The sequence below is a fragment of the Acanthopagrus latus genome, chromosome 12 (genome assembly GCF_904848185.1).
Source record: "Acanthopagrus latus isolate v.2019 chromosome 12, fAcaLat1.1, whole genome shotgun sequence".
In the NCBI taxonomy this organism is placed as follows: Eukaryota; Metazoa; Chordata; class Actinopteri; order Spariformes; family Sparidae; genus Acanthopagrus; species Acanthopagrus latus.
In genome coordinates, this window is record NC_051050.1 from 18,578,762 (window position 1) to 18,599,462 (window position 20,701).

At 42.7% G+C, this 20,701-nt stretch overlaps 1 protein-coding gene across 3 annotated transcripts in view; it reads right to left on the bottom strand.

The window, feature by feature from the left end:
• col27a1a (collagen, type XXVII, alpha 1a) overlaps positions 1 to 20,701 on the bottom strand; it is an 89,021-nt gene that overhangs the window by 21,048 nt on the left and 47,272 nt on the right. For all 3 annotated transcript variants that reach the window (XM_037117795.1, XM_037117794.1, XM_037117797.1), the window contains 15 exons: positions 19,379 to 19,423; positions 16,939 to 16,992; positions 15,991 to 16,035; positions 14,826 to 14,879; positions 13,904 to 13,948; positions 9,214 to 9,267; positions 7,112 to 7,156; positions 5,352 to 5,405; positions 5,127 to 5,171; positions 3,728 to 3,781; positions 3,318 to 3,371; positions 2,545 to 2,598; positions 2,402 to 2,455; positions 1,472 to 1,525; positions 1,278 to 1,322 (listed from right to left, as the gene is read on the bottom strand). In XM_037117795.1, the coding sequence (XP_036973690.1) occupies positions 1,278 to 1,322; positions 1,472 to 1,525; positions 2,402 to 2,455; positions 2,545 to 2,598; positions 3,318 to 3,371; positions 3,728 to 3,781; positions 5,127 to 5,171; positions 5,352 to 5,405; positions 7,112 to 7,156; positions 9,214 to 9,267; positions 13,904 to 13,948; positions 14,826 to 14,879; positions 15,991 to 16,035; positions 16,939 to 16,992; positions 19,379 to 19,423 (756 nt within the window). The remainder of the gene's footprint in view (positions 1 to 1,277; positions 1,323 to 1,471; positions 1,526 to 2,401; positions 2,456 to 2,544; positions 2,599 to 3,317; positions 3,372 to 3,727; positions 3,782 to 5,126; positions 5,172 to 5,351; positions 5,406 to 7,111; positions 7,157 to 9,213; positions 9,268 to 13,903; positions 13,949 to 14,825; positions 14,880 to 15,990; positions 16,036 to 16,938; positions 16,993 to 19,378; positions 19,424 to 20,701) is intronic.

The following is a 20,701-nucleotide window of genomic DNA, read 5'->3' on the forward strand; positions in this document are numbered from 1 at the left end:
CACACAGTAAAAGCAGATTCCTGAAGTAACATGAGAATTAATATGAGCCGACCAGGACTTCTTATCACCTGATTTGGATTTGAGTCTGCGATTGACCGCATTAGCCGCAGAAAGACACGCTTAAGAGAAAGAGCAGGAACGGGCTCCCAGAGAGGGATGAGGAGCAACTGAGAGGGTGTGAGAGATGGTAAGAGAGGCAGAAAGAGGGTGTCACTCGGAGCAGAGCCGGGGGAAGCTAAAAGACAGCTGGCTGAGGAGACGGACGAGGTGGAGCTGGAGGAGGACCTGTGGCACCTGGCCAGAGATCAATCACAGCTCCTGAAGGAGTCATACACCACTTCCCCTCAGATGGAGGAGGAGAAGGGGGGGGGGGGGGGGTTAAAGAATGAGAAGAGTGAGTGGGTGGGAGACATTGCGTAGGGGGGCTGGAGTCAAAGAAAGTACAGGGTGACTGGAAGGAGGGTGAAGATGAACTAATGAAGGAAAACAGCTACACCTTTTTTTTTATGAAAAAGTAAAAAAAGAGTTATGGGCAATTTGCTTTGTCAGTCAATAAAGCATTTGAGAAATAAAGTCAACAAATCTTATATTTCTGCAGTGGCCCATTAACATCTTCCAGCACTTTATAGCAGCTATAAATCTTGCCACCTATAAACATGGTGATGGCAGTTATCACCCCCTGGTGGCCAAGAATATGGATTGCATGCAGTCCTTTGTTGTAGCAGGACAAGTCCGAACAACCATCGAATGCAAAACCATGAAAAATCAATAATCACGACCTGCTTAATTCTGTCAAATAATGTGCATATTGACTCTTAAAGTGGTTCAACAAACTTTGGGGTGCATGATTAAAATCAAGCAATTACATTTTACTGCATAGTGTATAGGTGAGACTAAAAGCAAGCCACACATGATTTAAAGTAAGACATTATGTAGTTTACTTATGAAAACTACAAACTAAAAGACTGTGAGCTAACTTGTTTTGCTGTGCGACAAAGTATGCAAACAAATTTAGCTTCATCATTTCGCTGGGATTCCACAAGCTGCATGATATTTCTAACCCTCTTGAGGCTTCTTCTTCCTTTGATTCGTTTGCCGCTGACATACAACGGATAATGACTGAAACCACAACGATGCACATGATGGATGGTTTGTCCTTTGTGGGATGCAGTTTAAACAAACATGCACAAACTTACATGAATGCACACACAGACTGAATGATCCTCACATGAATAACAGTGATCCGCGCAACCTCAGGCGTTTATCTAATAGCTCACCTCGAGTCCTGTTGGTCCTGGTGGTCCGATTGGGCCCTCATCTCCCTGGGAACAGATGATATTGATCTTAGCATGAATTATGTTTGGGGACATAAAGCAGCCCTTCGGCAAAGCGAAGCCTTGTGCCGTAAAAGTTTTAATGCCTTTTGGCGCTTTGGGGTCGTTCTGATGTGGGCGGTGTCTGACAGTCTTACCTCCAAGCCAGGAACCCCTCGTGGCCCCGGTAAACCTCTGGCCCCTGGCTTTCCCTGGATGGGTAAAAAGGAGTCGTCAAATGAGCGCAAATGTGGAAAGGTAAATGCCGTATTTACACATATGTTTTTAGGCACAAGTTATGTGGCTCTAGGGAAGGCAATGTCGGTCTGCCACTTTGGCCTAGACAGAAATATCTCAACAACTATTGGCTGGATTTTGTGCAGGCACAGTCCCAAGAGAATAAAGCCTTATGACTTTGGTGAGAGTCGAACCTTTACTTTAATGCCAGTTCTTTGATTTATAACCAAATACCTGCAAAACTAACGGTATTTTCATCAGCTTTTTCTGTACCTTGCTTTGAGTGCGACCATAGCAGGCTAGCACAATGAAATGCATTAAGTAGATGACTCAGCCTACAACATTTGAATGCTGGAGTAAGGTTACACGTCATATAAATGTAAACTAATATGATGAATTGTTTTAATTTTACAGCTTCCCAATAATTCAACAACTGAAAAGAGGATGGACAGTGAAAGTCTGGATGCACATTCGTGAGCATTCATCAACTTCCTAGTTAACATTATCGGTCCATTACATGCTGTGTGTTTCAGGACTGGTTATCAACCTCTTGTTTTAGCTTGAAATATGGTCAGATTAAACAATCCATTTTTTTCAAAATTACTAATCCATCAGAAGACAGTGAAATGACAAAGATTCATCAGATTGCGTACGTTTATATGATTCACACCCAGAACACAGCGGTACAATGTTTGAACTTGAAAACGGCAAAGAAAGGAATGGTCTATGACAGGCTTATACCAGTCAGACTACTGCAAGCATGACTTTAGACTCTAAGTCCTGTCCTGCTTTATGTTTTGAACCATCCGCCAGCTGATAATCTACTTAGACAAGATGACAGTTTTGCTCACCTTTGGTCCTTCAAGGCCGTTCTCTCCCGGTGGTCCCATGTCACCAGGGAAACCCTGTCACGATCAGTCAAACAAAGAAATGATTTCTATTGTCTGTCTGACACACAGGCTCCAGCATTCAATACAGCAATGTAAATACAAACCTCCGGGCCTGGAGGTCCAGGTGCACCATCAGGGCCTCTCTCTCCTGTCTTGCCCTGGAACAAAGACAAACAAGAACATGAGAAATGTCTTAAATAAATAGTCGGATATTTTAGGACATATGTTTCGATTAGAAGGACATCACCCCTTATGTCACCCAATATGTCAATATGTCCATTTAATATAATGCAACAGCTTTAAGTTTTAGTAGATATGGTATTTGGATTTTGTTACCTTTAGCCAGGGCCAGGCCAACTTTTCCTTCTAGTTTTAGCTTATGCTAAGCTAAGCTAACTGTGGGCTGGCTGTAGCCCTGGTATGACTGTTGTCGATCTTCTGATCTAACTCTCAGCAAGACAGTGAAATAAAGCAATAAACTTTAATTTGCAATATATAGCAGGGGTGCAGCATATAATCAGAGTTACCACTAACTGCTGCCATTAGCTAATCAGCTCAGATAGCCATGCAGTTAGTGGTCTGGACTGGGAGCTTAGAGCAGTGCAGGAGTGTCAGTATTTACACCGCTAACAGATGAGCCATGGACCAGGACTGGTGGGGGCTAGCGGGTTAGCATGCTAACCTCAACAGATATCTCTGCAACACAACACATACGTGTCATAATTTTAAGGCTGCTATTTTTCACCTTCTGCTGATTACTGTAGTTGAGATAACTTGTTGAAAATTCTTACCAAAATTCTTACATATTGCACCTGTAATCCTTGAGAAGACAACGTAGCATTTTACTGTATTTCTCGACGTTGTGCTCAGTACTAACCTGCGGTCCTGGTTTCCCACGGATGCCTGGTAACCCTGGAGCGCCCTGGATGCCCTGTCCAATACAAACACGACACATTAAAAACTAAGACAGACAGTCGGACAGCATTCAGAAGCAAAAAAACAGAACCCCGATCTCTTTTCTGGAAAAACAGACATTAGACATGCATGACTCCGCTCAGTATTTCTGTTATCTCTTGGGAACACTCTGTTCTATGACGCTAAAAGGGTTGGATTTTGCTTACACACAGACAAATGAGGAGGATTTACATAAGAGTTTCCACAAGATGGACACAGCACATCTGGCTAAGTCATTAACAAAGGCACAACAAAGGCTGTGTAACTCTGAATGTGCGTGTTGTTTGAGGATGGACATTTATAACATGCATATGTGTCGCTGTGGTGTTCTACCTTGTCTCCTTTGTACCCGATCTCCCCTTGTTCTCCAGGAATGCCAACATCACCCTGAAGCAGGCAGATGGAAGGTAAGGACAGAAAAAAAAGAGAGAAATGGAGAACATTAGTAGGATTTTAAGTTTCTACTTCATCAACCACATCTTCATCAACAGTGTTTTCCACAAACAATAGTAATTAACCAGTCTGTACGTTAACGACACTCGCACATATTGAATCTACTTGCATAACATTGCATAAGCCAAGTGCTTCATATGGTGTCAATGTGTCTTATGTAAGGCGCTGACGGCAATTATTCTGACACCCACATGTTCAGAGTCATACAGATCAGTAATTACAGACTTATTGATTCCAACTGTGGTCCAGTGCATAATGTTGATATATTATTGTATTCAGACCGGCCATTAGAGGTTACTTCAAGTGGTGCACTCCTGTTTTATTCAATTATGGAGCAAGATTTTTTTCTGGGTAGGTGATTTTTGCTTTTATCTACCCCAGGCTCAATTGTAATTGTACATTTTCTCTGGTCTTTGGAGGAGAAACAGCTAATGCAGAATGATTTCAAGATTGTACTGCAGTGGGTTTTATGTTAAATCAGGGATTTTATATGTACCTTCATTCTTGGGATTTCACATCAGAGCACTAGCTGTGCTGTGAATCCCACCACTGAGGGAACTCTTTAATCTTTAATATATTGTAAATTTGAATTTACTGAGTTTGATTGTCTTTTATATTTTTGTCTTTTATCTTTAATTTTTTATTTATCTTCATTTTGTTCTGCATTGTTTCTTTCAATCTATTTTATTTTGAAGCAATAACAATGTGAAACGTCTATAGAATTAGTGTGAAATTTTGTGACAGTAAAAATGAGCTCCTGGTTAGCTTAGCCTAACTAACAGGGGGAAACAGCTAACCTTGCTCTATCATAAGGTCAAAAAATCTGCCCATAAACACCTCTGAGGCTCATTAATTAAAGTTATCATCCAAAAACGTGGAATGTGCTGGACTACCACTTAGCCAGGTGTAATGACAAACAGATATGAGGGTGGTATCCTCTAATAACTAACTTAAAAAGCCATATTTCCTTTATTATATTTTAATCTTCTTTGTATGCTTATTTAAGCTCAGTCTAAAAATGAAAACAGGGCAGGTGAGATACATATCACACAGTGGATTTTAGAGAAATGACATAGGAAGGACTAATATTAGTGGAAATCAAAGAAAGCTGTCAAACATCATGTTTTAAATCAGCAAAAGAGAGTATGTGTCGTTGTCATTTGAAGGTGGGACCTAATGAAAGCATGCTCTATTTCTAAAGGTACAGTAAGATGCAAGGGGGCACATATCCATCACATGCTGCTCAAACACAGGCCAATAACAGGAATATTCAGATCACCTTATCACCTTTCAGTCCTGCTTCTCCGGGATTTCCGGGCACCCCCTGGAACAAGCACCAACACACGAGTTAGAAAGGGACCCCACCGAACCCAACCTCGCTAAAGATTGCTTATCGGCTATACTCTTGTTTTAAAACAAAACGGAATTGAGGTTAAAGTCAGACATGAAAACACAAGATACACTGAAGGTAACAGTTTCCATCTGAGTGTTTGTGTAAGATTACCTTCAGTCCAGAAGGTCCTGGAAGGCCCATCTCTCCCACAGGTCCCATATCACCCTGATGCCAGAACAGGAGACAAACAAGAACCATATTCAGATTCAGTGATATCATATGCATAAAGTACAGATCAACACATGGCTCCAACAAACTGACACAATGAGTGCACTTGAGTTCACTTTGGCATTCGGTAAAAGCAGGAATAAGCTTCACTGTCTTCCTTCCAGATTATCCATGCTGCCATCACATTGTGCACGACACAAAACAATGGGTGAATAATATACGACCAAATTCTAGAGATAAGGAATTTGTCGCAGTCCGACGCCAAGATTGTGTTTCATGTGAAGCCTGAATCAAATGATGCAAATGTGACAAATCAGTGCTTGAGGTCACATTTTCATTCTCTTTTGCTCTGCACATTTTTTTCTTGCAGAGACCTACAGCGTGGCGTTGGCTCGGCGTATTAAATATTTGTCTCTTTGTGAATCCTGCAGCATCTGTATGTGTGACAGGGGATGTTACTGGATCATGTGCCGCAAAAAAAAAAAAAAAAAAGTTGAGAGTTGGAAGGTTAATCCGTTTCTACTCCTTCAGCTGGGAAAATCTAATAAGCCTTCTAATAAGTTTAACTCAGGATTCAACTGGAGTGATATTTGCCTCTAAAGAACAACAGTATCTGTTTTATGTTCTATGGCGCCGGAGGCCTCTAGAGGGCCCACTGACACTTAACTGTCTCTATCAGACACACATTTCATGCTTACCTGTCCAAATTGCAAAAAATGCATGAAGAAACACAATATATTGTCCTCTGTAATGTTGGAATTAAATTCAGATTCCTGGATTTATTCCGAATGCCCACCACAAGGGTTGATTCAATTCCTGGGCAGTACAACAACCTTCACAACCTCCATCGAATCAAAGCAGGATAAAATGAAGGTGGTGTTTGTACGTGACATGCGGAAAAAGAGAGATAAAGTGTCCTGATAACACTTTCCCTTCTTCCAACAGTGGCCTGCCTTCACCCCGGTCCCTTGATGAGGGTGATTGTATATTTATATCTTTGAAGTGTAGCTCAGTACAGTACTGTACAGCACACTGTCAGTCAGATGGAGGCAGAGGACACAGAGCTCAGAGCAGAGCTGTAATCAGAGAGTCCTCCAATTACAGGCCTGCTGCCACCACCGGTGGCCTAGAATAGATCGGGAGGAGCAGCAGCCACGGGTGAAGACGGGATACGACAAGAGAAACCAGGGAGACGTTATAATCAGACACAATTATGTGGCTGTCGGGGCCGGGCAGGCGTGGAGGGCAAGGTGATGGGTGGGCAGGGCACGGGGGGCTGTTCAAAAATAGTTAATAAGAGGGGGATTGAAGAGGAAAACAACATGCTTTGTTAGGGTCTGTTTGATTGATCGTACAGTGTCATGTTTGAGAGGAAGTGGGAGGTGCACAAATTCAGACAGTCAAAATAACTTGTCTCGGATCCCATCCACTCTTACTATTTTAAATATGTTTACAGTGGTGGAGAACATACGGGGGGGGGGGGGGGGGTTGGTTTCCCACAAAAGTGTCTGGCAGTGTAAATGATGATGAGAGCTAATTGAGAGCATTTTCTCAATTAAGCAGGCATATTCTGTTTCATTTAAATACAGTCCTTTGCAGCTATGTATTTATGGAGTAAGTGTCTGCGAAAATAGGATGTTTGAAAGTGAGGAGAGTACCGAGACTAGACATGGAAACACACACACACACAAGCTGCTACTCACAATAAGCCCAAGAACTCCGTTTGGACCGGGGGCTCCCATCTCACCCTAGTCGGAGAGGAGGAGAGAGAGTGGAGTGAGATGAGGGGAGAGGGAGAAGGAGCAAGGTTCTGGGGTTATTGGCTCTTTTTTAAACAAACATGCACAGAAGAGTGGCTCAGTGTTCATCACAGCTTATGAGAGGGGGCTGTGTGCATGTATGTGTGTGTGTGTGCGTGTGTGTGTGTGTGTGTGAGTCCGGGGTAAGGGTGGAGGGGGATGTGAGCCCATCGACCCACTGTGGCTTTTACAAATCTGCAGGTTCGTTCTCCCGCCAAAAAAACAAAATAAACAAATAAATAGAGTTTTGTACAGACATTCTTGATCCTCAGAGGACGAATCCTAATGACTCTGTTGATCCTAACTTTTCCTTTAGTGCCACCAGGAGGTCAAAAATGTCTCTCATCCTCTGAAATGTCTGAGCATCTACCAGTACAAGCATGCATGGTTCCCAGAGGGTGTATCCTTATGACTCCTGACTTTTCATCTAGTGCGTTCATGAGGTTAATATTTTTGGCTTAAGTGAAATGCATCAACAACTATTGGACGGTTTACCAAAAACTGATGAACTGTTTGATAATCCCCTGACCATCTTCATTGGTTTAGTGTCTTTCCATTTGTTTATCAAATACCTGTAAAACTAAATACTCTTCCGGCAGCATTGACTTTGTGATTGGTTCTGATTACCAAAAGGTAAAAGGGATATGTTCTTCGAGAAGACAAAATTCAAGTCTTCTTCAGTTGTTTAGGAGAAAACTGCAACTCTGTTTAGCTGTGAAGCTGTGAAGCTGCAGAAATGTTCTGTGGACTAGGAAACTTACCCTGACTTCCTATTGGATTGGGGGTGAGTAGATAATGAGTGAATTTTCCTTTTTTTTTGCTGAACTTATCCTTTAAGAGGTTAATCTATGAAAGTGGATATGGTAAATATTATACTTGTTGAACATCAGCATGTTAGCGTTGCTGGTGTGAGCATGCAGTTACCATGCTGCTGTTAGCATTTAGCTTAAATTCAAGCCTCAAAGAGCTGCTAGCATGACTGCGGAGTCTTAGTAGTCTTAGCAGATAAAATATGGATGCTCGGCCTTTCCCCTGCCACTTTTATCACAAATATTGAAGAGACATCTTTCCCTCAATGTTTTTGTGAAAAGCACATAACTTTTCTCAAATGCAGAGACAACAGAAAGTGGCTCATGCCAGGTGAACACATGTAGAGGATGTCACCTTGGATCTCATTATCACATTACACAGATTATTCCAAATATACTCTGCTGCATCTGATGCATAATTCACATTCACACTGAACCACTGGAAAAGTCAGAGAAAAGTGTTTCTTCTGGTCATTACGTTTATTAGGTATTTCAGAGTTTGTTAAAGAGCAACTAGCTGATGTATTTATGTTTTTATGTTAGAGTTTTCCACTCTGACTGATGAAGTGCTACATTTTTTCAGACCTGTAGTGAATATCCAAAAATAGTGAAAATGCTACGATCAGTTAATTTGATGCCTTCCATATGGACACGAGCAGGCGACAGTCTGGCATACACTCTTTGCTGACCAATCGTTTGCTTAATTGGGAACAATTACTGAAAACGACACTATTACATCATTTACTATTCTTGGATAACACCTCCTCCTAACACTGCATATATGTTGGTGGCCAGTTTAGACATTGGTAGAAAAGAAATGGAAAAGGTTGCATATGATGGCTAGGAAAGCTAACAGGTTTTTTTTTTTTTGTTTTTAAATGAGAGCCAAGACAAATTATCTACAACAGAGGAAGCCATGGGATGAAATTAAATCCTACGGCAGTAAAGCTTGTCCGGAGCAGAAAACTAACTTCAAATAAAACAGAAAAAACAGAGGCGAACCGCTGGACTGCCAGATGATTTACTCACCGGCGCTGCCAAAATGTCAGTACTAAAACACCAGGGGGGTGGTCGTGTGAGCAAAAAGCACCGCTCTCCATTTGTGGGAGTGTATGTGGGAGGGCTGCGTGTTGGTGTGTGTGAGCCAACGGATTTGGTTCTGTATTCAGGCGTGCGACTTGCGAGTGTGTGACATACAGGCTCTCCATCGGGTCCAGGTGGTCCTCTCTCTCCAAAGTCCCCTGGAAACCCCTGAGGACAGAGAGAGTAACTTTTATGTTCCGCTGCACTCAAAAAGTGAAAAAACTGAGACATCCAATAAATTTAAAGAGTGCTGTCTGCTTTATCAAAACCTATAATTAACACAACAATCATACCGTCTAGGAAGAACTTCTTAAGCAAACAGTTTGTTTACACACCCACCAGATATGGAGCAACTTAGAGTGCGGCAGGATTTTTGTAGCTTGAACCCGGAAGTTAGCATCCAATTCCTTTGTCAAAAAGCAATTCTTTGGATTATTGCGGAAAAAAAGTTTCTAATGTTTCTGAAAATTTTACATTTTGTTTGGATCACAGATGAACACCACTTCTACAGTTTTTGAACCGTAAATGAAACCGCCAGAGGTAAAAAGCTAACTTTAGGCTATGAACAAACTACATCGCGGTAGCATGACTTCAACATCACAACCGCTAAGCTTCCTACTACACTATACTGTATATTGTCATCCTGCAGGTCAGAAAGTTAGAGCTGGAATAGTTTCCAGCTAGAGTTTGCCTGTGAAGACGGCCCCAACCACCACTGCAGTCTCAGTTAGCCATTTGTTAACAACTGCACATGCACATACACAACGCTTGTTGATGCAAAACGTCGGCTATTTACTGACTTTTTTTTATGTCGTAGAACAAAAAGTTGAGCTTGTGTTAACCACAGACTTTGTTTCCAAAATCCTATTCAAACGAGGGAACAGGAAGTACAAAAACATTTACGACTCATCCCTGCAGCACTCTATGTTTCATGTCTGTCAACTCCTGAGGGCAATATCGGTCTCTTTAGCTGCTAAATGCTAATGACTAAACCTTTAATAATTAATCAGTGATTAAAGGAAAAAATCTGAGAAATTATAACCCATAGTCTTCTTCAACCACTGATGAAACAGCAGAGATGAGACAGGACACTGTTGCGAGATGAAAACCACCAGCTAGTCGTTAACTTTGTTTTGTCTGCCGCTTGGTGCTCTGAAGCTACGCTTTATTTCTGAGGAAAACAGCTGTCTGCTGCGTCTAAAAATGAAGCTATGAGAGCACTGAGAGCGAAACAAAACAGCAAAGTTAAGGACCAGTAAAACAAAACATTGAGCCAAAAAGATGCTATAAAGCTCCTTAGCGCTGAGGGGGACTGCAGGGTTGGGTGATCCTTCTTTGTGGGTTCATGACTAAGAGCAAATCCAACCACACAAAATAAGTTATCTGAGCTTTGCTAATATAAATAATTTGGTCATGGCTGCTTTAGCGTAACCTTATTGCAGTTAAATGAAATGCTAATAGCGTTGATTGGCAAAATTAAAGAAACACCTTGTAAAATATGGCAGAAAAATGCTTTTCATTGGAGTGAAGTGTGTAAAGTGTTTCAAACCGCAGAGTCAAATTTACAGAGAACGTTTTTTATGATTGTTACACAACCAAAAGTGCTGCTACTCTAAGTGCAGAGCAATTAAAACAATTTGACTGAGCCAACATCAGACACAAGCAATCTGAAATATGTACAAAATAAGAGCATAATTGCCCGATTATACGCATTAAATCTATCAGCTGGAGGGCGCGGGCAGCCAGATCTTCTGAGTGCACTTTTCTAAATGCAGTGCTACTAGAGGGACAACCAGCCAAGTAATTACTCTGTCCATTTAGCAGTAAATGGGATGCTAATCTAAGCTACGCTAACAGCTGCTGGTGCTGCAAAGAGAAACCACATCTGCAGAGAGCGCGAGCGTGCCAGTGTGTCTCAAACCCCCGAGCATCCAGAACCACTCATAATGGCTACGTTGTGCTATTGTGGCCGCCGCACATTGTTCCAAAATGCTCATTACTGTAGATACCTCCAGTAAACGGCAGTTATTTTTGTCAAAGTAAAGATGTTTAGATACACAGCATGTATACTTATTTCAATCACTGAAGCGACTTAGAAATATAATCTGCTGACTATTGCAAGGAAGAAAACCAATCTGGGACCATTTTGACATTTTGACTTATATAATCCTTGTGACTGATGGTATCTAAATCTACCGACACGTTTCATCAGGTCAGTGAGAAAAAGCTCTTCTCTTCTGTTCCCACTCGGCTGTTGGGACGACTGCATGGGACTGCTTTGAGGTACCCAAAAAATTATGCACAGGGGGGGAAGCACAAGTGCAACCAGAATCTATGAAGCATGACAGCAACCCGACGGATGAATCACACAAGCTGTCACCACCGCCGTACAAACGACGGACAAATGTGGGAATTGCAGCTTTTTGCCAAGAACAGCGCTTAAAAAGAAGCCTTTGAAGAGAGTCATGGGCTTTTAAGTGATGTCAGACAACTCTGTTCTTCAGCTCCATCATTTAATAGCAACACAGTAGCTCATTCACTGTCAGATATTTGGTTGACGTGAAAGAAAAGCAAACGATGGGTCTTATGACAGGTCGAACAGATAAACAAAACCCTCAAGTTAAAACGCAGAGCTGTTGGCGATGCACTTCGGAAAACGTTTTTATGGGCGCCACTGTTTTAGATATATCTATTCCCTCATCGGCCTTTGGTAGATGGCGGGGTGTGTGTGTGTGTGTGTGTGTTTGCCTGTGTGTGTGTGTGTTTCCTCGACAGAGTGCGAGCGCAGTGGTTTACGGTCATAAAAATGTCTGGCTCATGTTCAGGTGCTTCTTCTGTTCTTTCTCCTCCGGCTGGGAGGAGAGGGATGATCTCTGTGGGATCATCCTGTAAGTGTCCTAGCTTTTCCATTTTCCATGAGAGCGGGAGCACTGAAACCAGATGACGGCGACGGTGATGGCGATGCTACGTGTGTTTTCCATTTCGTTTTTTTTTTACAGGTCACTAACATTGGGCTGCACAGCTAAAATGGCCTTTTACGGATTGCGAAATTACAGTACTCCACTACAACACTCCTCAGCTGTTTGGTATAAATATTTTATGGGTTGTAATGCATTGTGCTTTTTTTACTGTGTGGCCTTGAAAAAGGCGCGCTTTAGCTGCTGTCATTAAATCATCCAGCACTTTCATGTGAATACTTTTAGCTTCCGCATGACCTGCGCCAAAACTGTGAAACGGCCTTGACACTTTCTTTGTTGCAGAAAAGTATCTGAATCAGCTCACGATCTGACGACGCGGCCCCTGTTCGAGCGGAAAGAACTCACACAGGAGGATGATGAAAAGAACTTAAAAAAAAAAAAAAAAAAAAAAGGCCTCACACATGCCGGATATGTATCCACAGCTACTTCTTAAACATTTGTCTAATTACAGAATAAGCTGCAGCTCTCAGAACCTCACACTAAGAGGACGCTGGCTTGCGTGTGTTGAGACGTTTTGCTCTATAAATGCCTTATTTACTGAAAAGCCAATAAGCAACAGCTGCAGAATGATCTCAGCAGTGAGTTCCAGGGTTGCACACTCTTTTTCTGAAACACTCCGTCAAACTGACTTTGAACACTATCTGACACACACAACAGAACCGACGGCTTCCTCCAAATGGCTGGGCTCCATGCTGGGGGGGGCTGGGGGGGAGGGGTGCAAAGGGGGACCAAAAGCCCTTTACTGCAACAAAAGCCTTTTTCTTGTATCATCCAAGACCCCGACGTGCGGCTGGTGGGACTCTGCTCACATTCTGGCTGCAGTTAACCCTTCCAACAGGCATGGAAATACTGAGCTGACTCAAACGATGACGTAAACGCGGACCTTATAAATTTTCACATGTGTAGGTGTTGGGAGGCTTTGCACCAAACACTGTCAGTCCGACCTAATTCTAACCATTCATGTTAGTGCTTATTTATACGATTGCCTCATTTGAGTGTGGCTGTGATCATGGAGCATTAAAGGAGAAGTTCACCCGAAAATGAAAATTCAGTCGGTATCTACGCAGGCTCGTGCTGACGGACAGTCAGGGTGCAGTAGCCCACAGAACATCTTCTAAAACAACTGAGGTACGTGGAGACTTGGGATGTCAGGGCCTCCGGTGACTTGGATAATGCGGGACAAGCTCTTTGGTGTCACTTATTATAATGTTTGGGCTTCCTTTACGTTTTACAACAAGTCCCCATCTACTTTAGTTGATTAGGAGAATACCATTCTGCTGTAAAAGGACTGCAAAAATTTAGCAGACTTTCCATCTTCTTTGGGGGTGAGTAGACAATAACAGAATTTTCAATGTCAGGTGAACTTACAATCACGTTGCTGGCTGATATCTGTCGCAATCTCCCAAACACAGTCTTATCTTATAGAAGTCTGATATAACAAATGGCACATCAGGGCTCCAGGATGTGATTATTTTGGACGCAAATGTGCCCAAAGGTCCGTCATGCAACATTTTCGTTGGTCACTCTGGTGTGCCTGTAATGTAGTCATTTATCTTTAAACAATTGAGGTTATTGCAATTACTTGGTGCGTGTGCTGTGGTTCAAATTAGGAAACACATGTTTTTGCATCTTTATTCCTGTTAACGATAAATTCATATGTATTGTACTGTAGGTAGCTCACTGAAAAAGTTAGGCGCACCAGAGCAACCATTCTGCGCAGTTAGCTTGGAGCCCTGAAACATCAACACTCGACCAATAATACCCGCAGCACAATTCATCACACTTTGGTAAGATTATCTGTAAAGTATGTTGAGACAAAACTTTACCGGCCTACCCATCTTGCCCCTCTTCCCTGGTTCGCCGGGAATGCCCTGAAAATGCGAAACAAGAGAGAGCAGAGGCGGAACAGAAAACAAAGCAGAAGGGGGAGAGGAGAGAGTTCGAGGAAGACAGAAAAAACAGAGAAGAAAGGGGAAAAAAATACATTATGTAAAAAGCATATCAAAACCGAAACATAACACACTTGGTAGCGACTGATTGAAGCCCAAAACACACAACTAAAAAGCCATGACTGTGAGCGCCTCTCAACTCCTGCCTCAACAGATGGGAGGAACAGCTGACTGCAGCTGATCCAACATTTTCCCAGCCTATTATGAAGGATTTAGGCCTCCGTCAAATACATACATATATATATATATATATATATATATATATATATATATATATATATATATATATATATATATATATATATATATATATATATATATATATATATATGTTAAATAAACACCAGTCTCTCCTGGGAGAAGACAGGCAGACAGCTACAGTATGAGGTGTGAACCATCTTGCTGGCTGGCTGGCTGGAGAGGTCCTGATTACAGCCTGCTCTGTGCGCTGACGCAACCCTCTGGAGCATGTCATAAGTAGGCTAATCGCTTCATGTTTTAGAGGCTGTACAGAAGGAGGGAGGCCTTGATGAGTTCAGGCAGTTCAAAGGCTCTAAGAGGGGGCTTTTATCACATGAGTCATCAACACTCCCACGCAGCCTTATACAGCAGCATCTCTCTCGGGCAGCTGGGGACTGTGTGCCGCTTTATAACAACAACACGACAGCTGAATGGGATGGCAGGAGATGCACTGTTGTCATCCCACAGGACCATTAACCGGGTTTTGGTTAGTCACTGTGCATTTCTTTGCAATTATCGACAGCGCTCGAGAGAAATGACACATTTGGTAAGAACTCACTCTTTCGCCATCAGGCCCAGGAAGGCCAAAAAGCCCCGGGATTCCAATGAAACCCTGCAGGAGAGGAGAGGAGAGGAGAGAGGAGGAAAATGGGACGTGAGTATTTGGACGCCGTAAAAAAAGCAGCAGTAGGGAACAGCAACTCCCATTGGCTCGTTTCAGGGCCCCCGACGGTCCAGCATGGATAGGGTGGGATTCCATGAAGAACCAAGCCATGAGGCAAGTGTATATGCCCATGGACTGCATGGTGCTGGCTTCCACGATGTAGTCCAAGGGCACATACCCTCACGCCAGGGATCTCTGTAGGTGGCCAGGACATCAGACTGAAGCTGTCGGTGCAGGGTGAGACACACACAGAGGAAAAAAAAACAAAAAAAAAAAACAAGCACAAACACCACAACAGTTGAAACACCAGAGGGGAAACGTTTTGATAGATGCCAGTTTTCAGGCGAGTCGAGCACGCACAATATGGAGCGCGCTGCAAAAAAGAGAGTGCAGAATATTTGGAAAGGTGGCTCAGTGAGAGAGGGAGAGAGAGAGAGAGAGAGAGGACTAGAATGCCTTCTTAAGACAGCAGGGCCTCATACGGAGCTTAAACAGGAAATTCCAGCCAGTGGGGGCAGGGGAGGCTTTGGAGCAGCCAAGGGGAGCTGATAAAGAACCTTTATTGGAACGCAACATAAAAATCACTGTTTGTGTCCCCGAGTGTGTGTTGCTTTGTTTGTGTACTCAAAGGGTGTGTGTTTGTGCGCGGAGGCTTATCAACGGCCAGTCTTTCAGTACGTGTCTGTATACGGTGATACAGTGTTTACATTACGGGTAAAGGCTCCCTAGTTTAGCGTCCTACTAATAGCGAGCGTGTGTGTATGCGCGTTGGATGTTGCTTGCTTGTGGGTGCACATACCTGTTCTCATGCAACAACATGTTTACAGCGCACATCACCAACAGCCTTTAATCAAACAACTTTTTCCGCGTGCTTAAGTGACATTTACAGTCTGCTTCTGTAATATACTGCATAATGAAAAGTGTCAGAAAAGTGTCAGCCTGACCTCCTTGTCTGTAAATATACTCAGTGGTCCCATCAAAGCACCAGTGTCAGTAATTTAGACAGATAAAAATCAAACTGGAGCAGCACAGTTGAAAGGAAAGCGTTAAGTTAACTTACCCGAACGCCTTTAGGCCCTACTGGTCCTATAGGCCCCGGTAAACCCTGAAAAACAAAGAGGGGAACTTTATTTCAGCGGTTCAACACTCATATTGGTTTACAGATTAAGTAATGTTTTCCCAAATGCAATGTGAATGTGTGCATCATGATGGCATTAAAGGATAAGTTCTCCCAAAAATGGTAATTTTTTTCTATTCTCCCTCATGCCGATGGAAATTTAGGTGAAGTTTCGTAGTCCATAAAAGTCCTCAAAATGCTAATGCTTTTAGCTTAGCAGCTGAGTGAGGATTTTGGCTTTAAAAAAGGTGTGAATAATGTCTTTTTAAATCGAATTACTCCTGGTCATTTTGTACTTTTATTCCATTGTTGTCTTTTACGTTTAAAACAAGTCAGATTTACTTCAGTTGTTTAGGAGAATGCGGCAAAGCTCTGCTTCTGTGAAACTTCAGAAATGCTGCGACTTTCCATCACCAGGACTCATTTTTCATTTTTGGGTGAACTCGTCCTTAAAAAAGTTGCAGGCCGAAGACTGCAACACACGATTATTAAAATAAAGTTATACAATACATCCAAATGACTTGAATCCCATTTGTCAGATTGATCGAAATATCCCATTTTATTTGTTTAATTTTTCTCATTAATTATTAGTCCACATACTGTAGAGGGGCTGGAGACAATAACAGGTACTCCTGTGTAATATACTGCACTCCTGCAGTAGATGTGCAATAAATGCACCCATTCAGCATTAAGTTTCTGAGGTTCAGGCCTCTGATGTTGTTTTCTTGGACCACTTTATTTAAAAATAATATTCCAACTCCTCTGTACAGTATTTACCCAAATATTTTCCTCCAAGTCAGCTGTTCAACATAACCTAATTCCACTTGGCCCTCTGCCCTTACTATGGCCCTGACTACAACTGTACCAGTCACAGCAGAGGATTTACTGCACCTGCCTGCCAGGATAACCTTTGGCACCTGGGCTTCCGACTGGACCTTGCTCTCCCTGCAGGGAAGAAAGAGAGAGAGAGAGAGAGAGAGAGAGAGAGAGAGGGGGAGAGAAGGGGGAGAGATGGAGAGTGAGATGGTGAGGGAGAGAGGTGGGGTGGGTGATCCAAATTACAGACACACAAACACAGGCTGGCCATTCTGTCCAGCAGCAGAGAGAAGACGGAGCAGAGAGGATTTACTCCACTTCAAACTGTGAAATGCTGCTGTGCAGCGAAGAGATGAATGTATTTGTCACTTAAACCTACATTCATAGTGGTGAAGGAAGTATAAATGGTGTCTTTATTTTATAAGATGATTATACGTGTTTGGATATAAAATCTTGGAGAGTAACTGTCATCTATAGCTCAAAGGGTAACTCAAAAAATTTCACACATTCAAGTGTATCAATTTAACTGACAAATTGCCTCTGGTGATATCACTCAGTAGCCATGTTGCATTGTGGGAAATGGAGGAGCCAGGTGTTAAAAAGCAGCTAGCATCTAGCAATTGGACTAATTATGGACAAATGATGACAAAACTGAACCAGAGATCTTTCATTTCATGCTTTCTTATTCATTTTCAAATCCTGACATTACCCACAATGCAATGTATCAATCTACCAAATTACACGCAGCTTCCTCTGCAATGAGAAAAAGGCTTTTTACTACCTTTTTCACATATGCAGTATAACTTAACAAGAACTATAAACACACTTTAATGTGAAAAATCCTTTAAAGTAGTGGAGCAAAGAGTACAAGGTTTGAAATTCAATTAAAATACTTAAGAAGATTACTTGCCTACATTTTTACTAGCTATATTCTACCGCTGCATATCACCGATTCCTTTACAAGGATGCTGAATACCAGGACTCATGGCTGCTGAAAGTTCTTTTAAGATGTGGTCTGTGTATAGACCATAGGAGCTAATTAGGAGTTTGGTTTATGTGTGTGTTGTGTGAGTGTATGTAAGCATAACACACGCACACAAGCAGGTTGGTGTCCAAAAATCGCAGCTCACTAGTGTTTATGTATAACTTCCTTTGACACACTCCGGACGTGCAGGCGTGCGCACGGCTTGCCGTTCCCTCTCTTGGATAAATATAGTGCATAATGCAGCCAGTTAAACGCAGACAAGAATTTGGCTGAGTGAGGTTTGAATGTTTAACCCGCCAGCAGTGAGGGAGGGAGGAGGGGCTCTGAGCTCGGCCCTGTGGTGTATTACAGTAACAGGGACTCATCAACGCTTTCTGCACACCAGCTGGCCTTTGCTCTGAATAGCCGGAGACGCTGCGCTGCCAAACAGTTGTGCTTATTACTCTGCCACTGGTGATTCAGACTCACGGCTAGAGCCCCGATCATCACCAGCAGCAGCAGGAGCTCTGTGGGAAAGAGGGGGGCGTTCGAGGATGGTCTGAGTGGAAGGACGGGACGGTGAGGGAGGAACATGTACTCCTCCGTGATGATGAGCAGTGCGGGAACTCCCTTCGCTGGTGCGTCAGCCCGAGAACAGGGACTTACATAAAACTGTGACAGTGAGCAGAATGTTCCACTCCGCTTTCCATGACTAAGGCCTTTCCTTAGTATCAACAGCGAGTAGTACTGAATGACCAAGCCCAAACTGGAAATAGCTCTGGACACGAGGCTGGACGCTCCACGCTCAAAATAGTCATTCTGGGTTAAACAAGTGAGAGTCACGTCTCCTCCCAGTTGTAAAAGCGTTCATTGAAGTGATTAGAGGACGGATAAGAGAGGAAGAGACTGCAAGATAAAATGAAACGCACAGCTGCGACTACGACAAGTTAAAATTCTGTAGGAGGGAGACTGAAGTTTGAACGACAGGCGGCAGAGAAGGAAAAGACTTTTCTTGCAGTGTAACAGTCGTGTGTGTGTGTGTGTGTCACTGTTGGCCTAGTTGGCTTGTTCTTGTTTCTCTTCTCTCTATTTTCTCTTTCTTTGGCATTGCTTTCTGATATCCTGGAGAGCATCGCTGCAGCACAGCACTTTGGCCAGATGTCTGTCCTCACCAGTGCTTCATAACAGGCTAATCTAATCTGGCTAACCCTGCAGGCATGCTTGGTGCCTGCACACACACACACACACACACACACACACACACAGACCGAGTGGATGATGACTGAGGTTTTAAAGAATGAGGTGAGGCTTCAGAATTTAAAGGATTAGTAATTGATAAGGACCTTAATGTTGGACATCATCAGAGTAAAACTTTATTAAGACGCTGAGGAAAGGAAATGCATGAAGTAGACAAGATTGCGTCATTTTGTCGTGGATTGCAATGATATGTGACTTGTTTTCAAGTGTGGGATTAACAGTGTGAAGAGCAGCACGAGCATGGGAGGAAGGCACCGATGAAAGGAGCGTGTACAATGAAATAAAGATACTTACAGGCTCTCCAGGGAGTCCAGGTGGACCAGGGTAACCTTTCTGTCCCTAAGGAGACAAACAAGAGACATGGCAGAGTTGAGTAAAATGCCACAGTTGTAAAAGAAAACACATAACAGACGAGGAAAGAACTGACAAGCACAGGAGGATTTCTCGCTCCATGTGGGAATGACAAGTGGATTTTTGTGCAAAAAAAGAAAAAAAAAATGCATGTTAACAATAACAGCGACGACGGACGAGTTATGTGCCATATGCGAGGAATCAATCTGCCTGTCTGTCAAGGGATCAGACTTTCCACTGAGTTCACAGAGAAATGGTGCCGGGGGAGGCCGTGCCAGGATCATGGCATGTTGAGGATATAAATGCCTTCCTGTTTGAGTCAGATCGCAGGTCCCTCCCTCTGTCTGTACAGCAGACTACAACACTGAAGACAGCCTGACATAGTGCTTTTTTCTGCAGTTCTGCTGACTCCAGCAACAGAGACCCCCAACAAAGAGCGGAGAAACACTAAATCAAAGGTGGGAAGACAGACGTGCCTTTCCAGACCACAGAGTGAGAGAGCATGAGGGGGGGAGAAAAAAAGAAAATAAAAACAGAGGGGCAAAGAAAGGAAAGACTCCTGATGTCCCGTTTTCCTAAACCACAGCTTCAGAGCACCGGGCCAAGACTCCCCGAGTTCCTGTAAACCATCCTTCAGTCCTGAAGAGGCAGCATCCCTTTTCTCATTATGTTACATGATCACTCTCACTGGCTTACACCTTCATACCAGGACCTCGAACTGCTCGTCAGCATTATACCCAACTGTATCAACAACACATGTGTTACAATATCATAGTTAAAAACTCAGATTTACAGGCCTCATTGTTAAACTTTATACTCTATCGTCGATATATCCATGCTTACTGTTGGAGAACTTCTGTGTCTCACCATCACCCAGTGTTGTGTAAAGTACCCACAGATCATACTTGAAAGTCACTCATACGAATACTCCTGGAATAAAAAAGTATCTGATACTAAATACACTAAAAAAGTATGTATATGTATGTATCAAATGTTACATGTGTGCATATACTGAATACTATCAGCCTGGACAATTATCAGATCTGAGATTCAGTAATTTTCTGATTATTATTATCATCATGTGGGGTTTTTTTCCGATAAAATACGTTAATTTGAACATGCACTCATTTAGCTGTGATGCAGCATGTTATCTCAAAAAAGGGACAAGTAACTAAAGTTATTCAGTTAATATGGTCAGTAAAAAGTCTCTACAATTTGATGGAGTGGAAGTATAAAATAGTAGGAAATGGACAACAAGTACTTGAG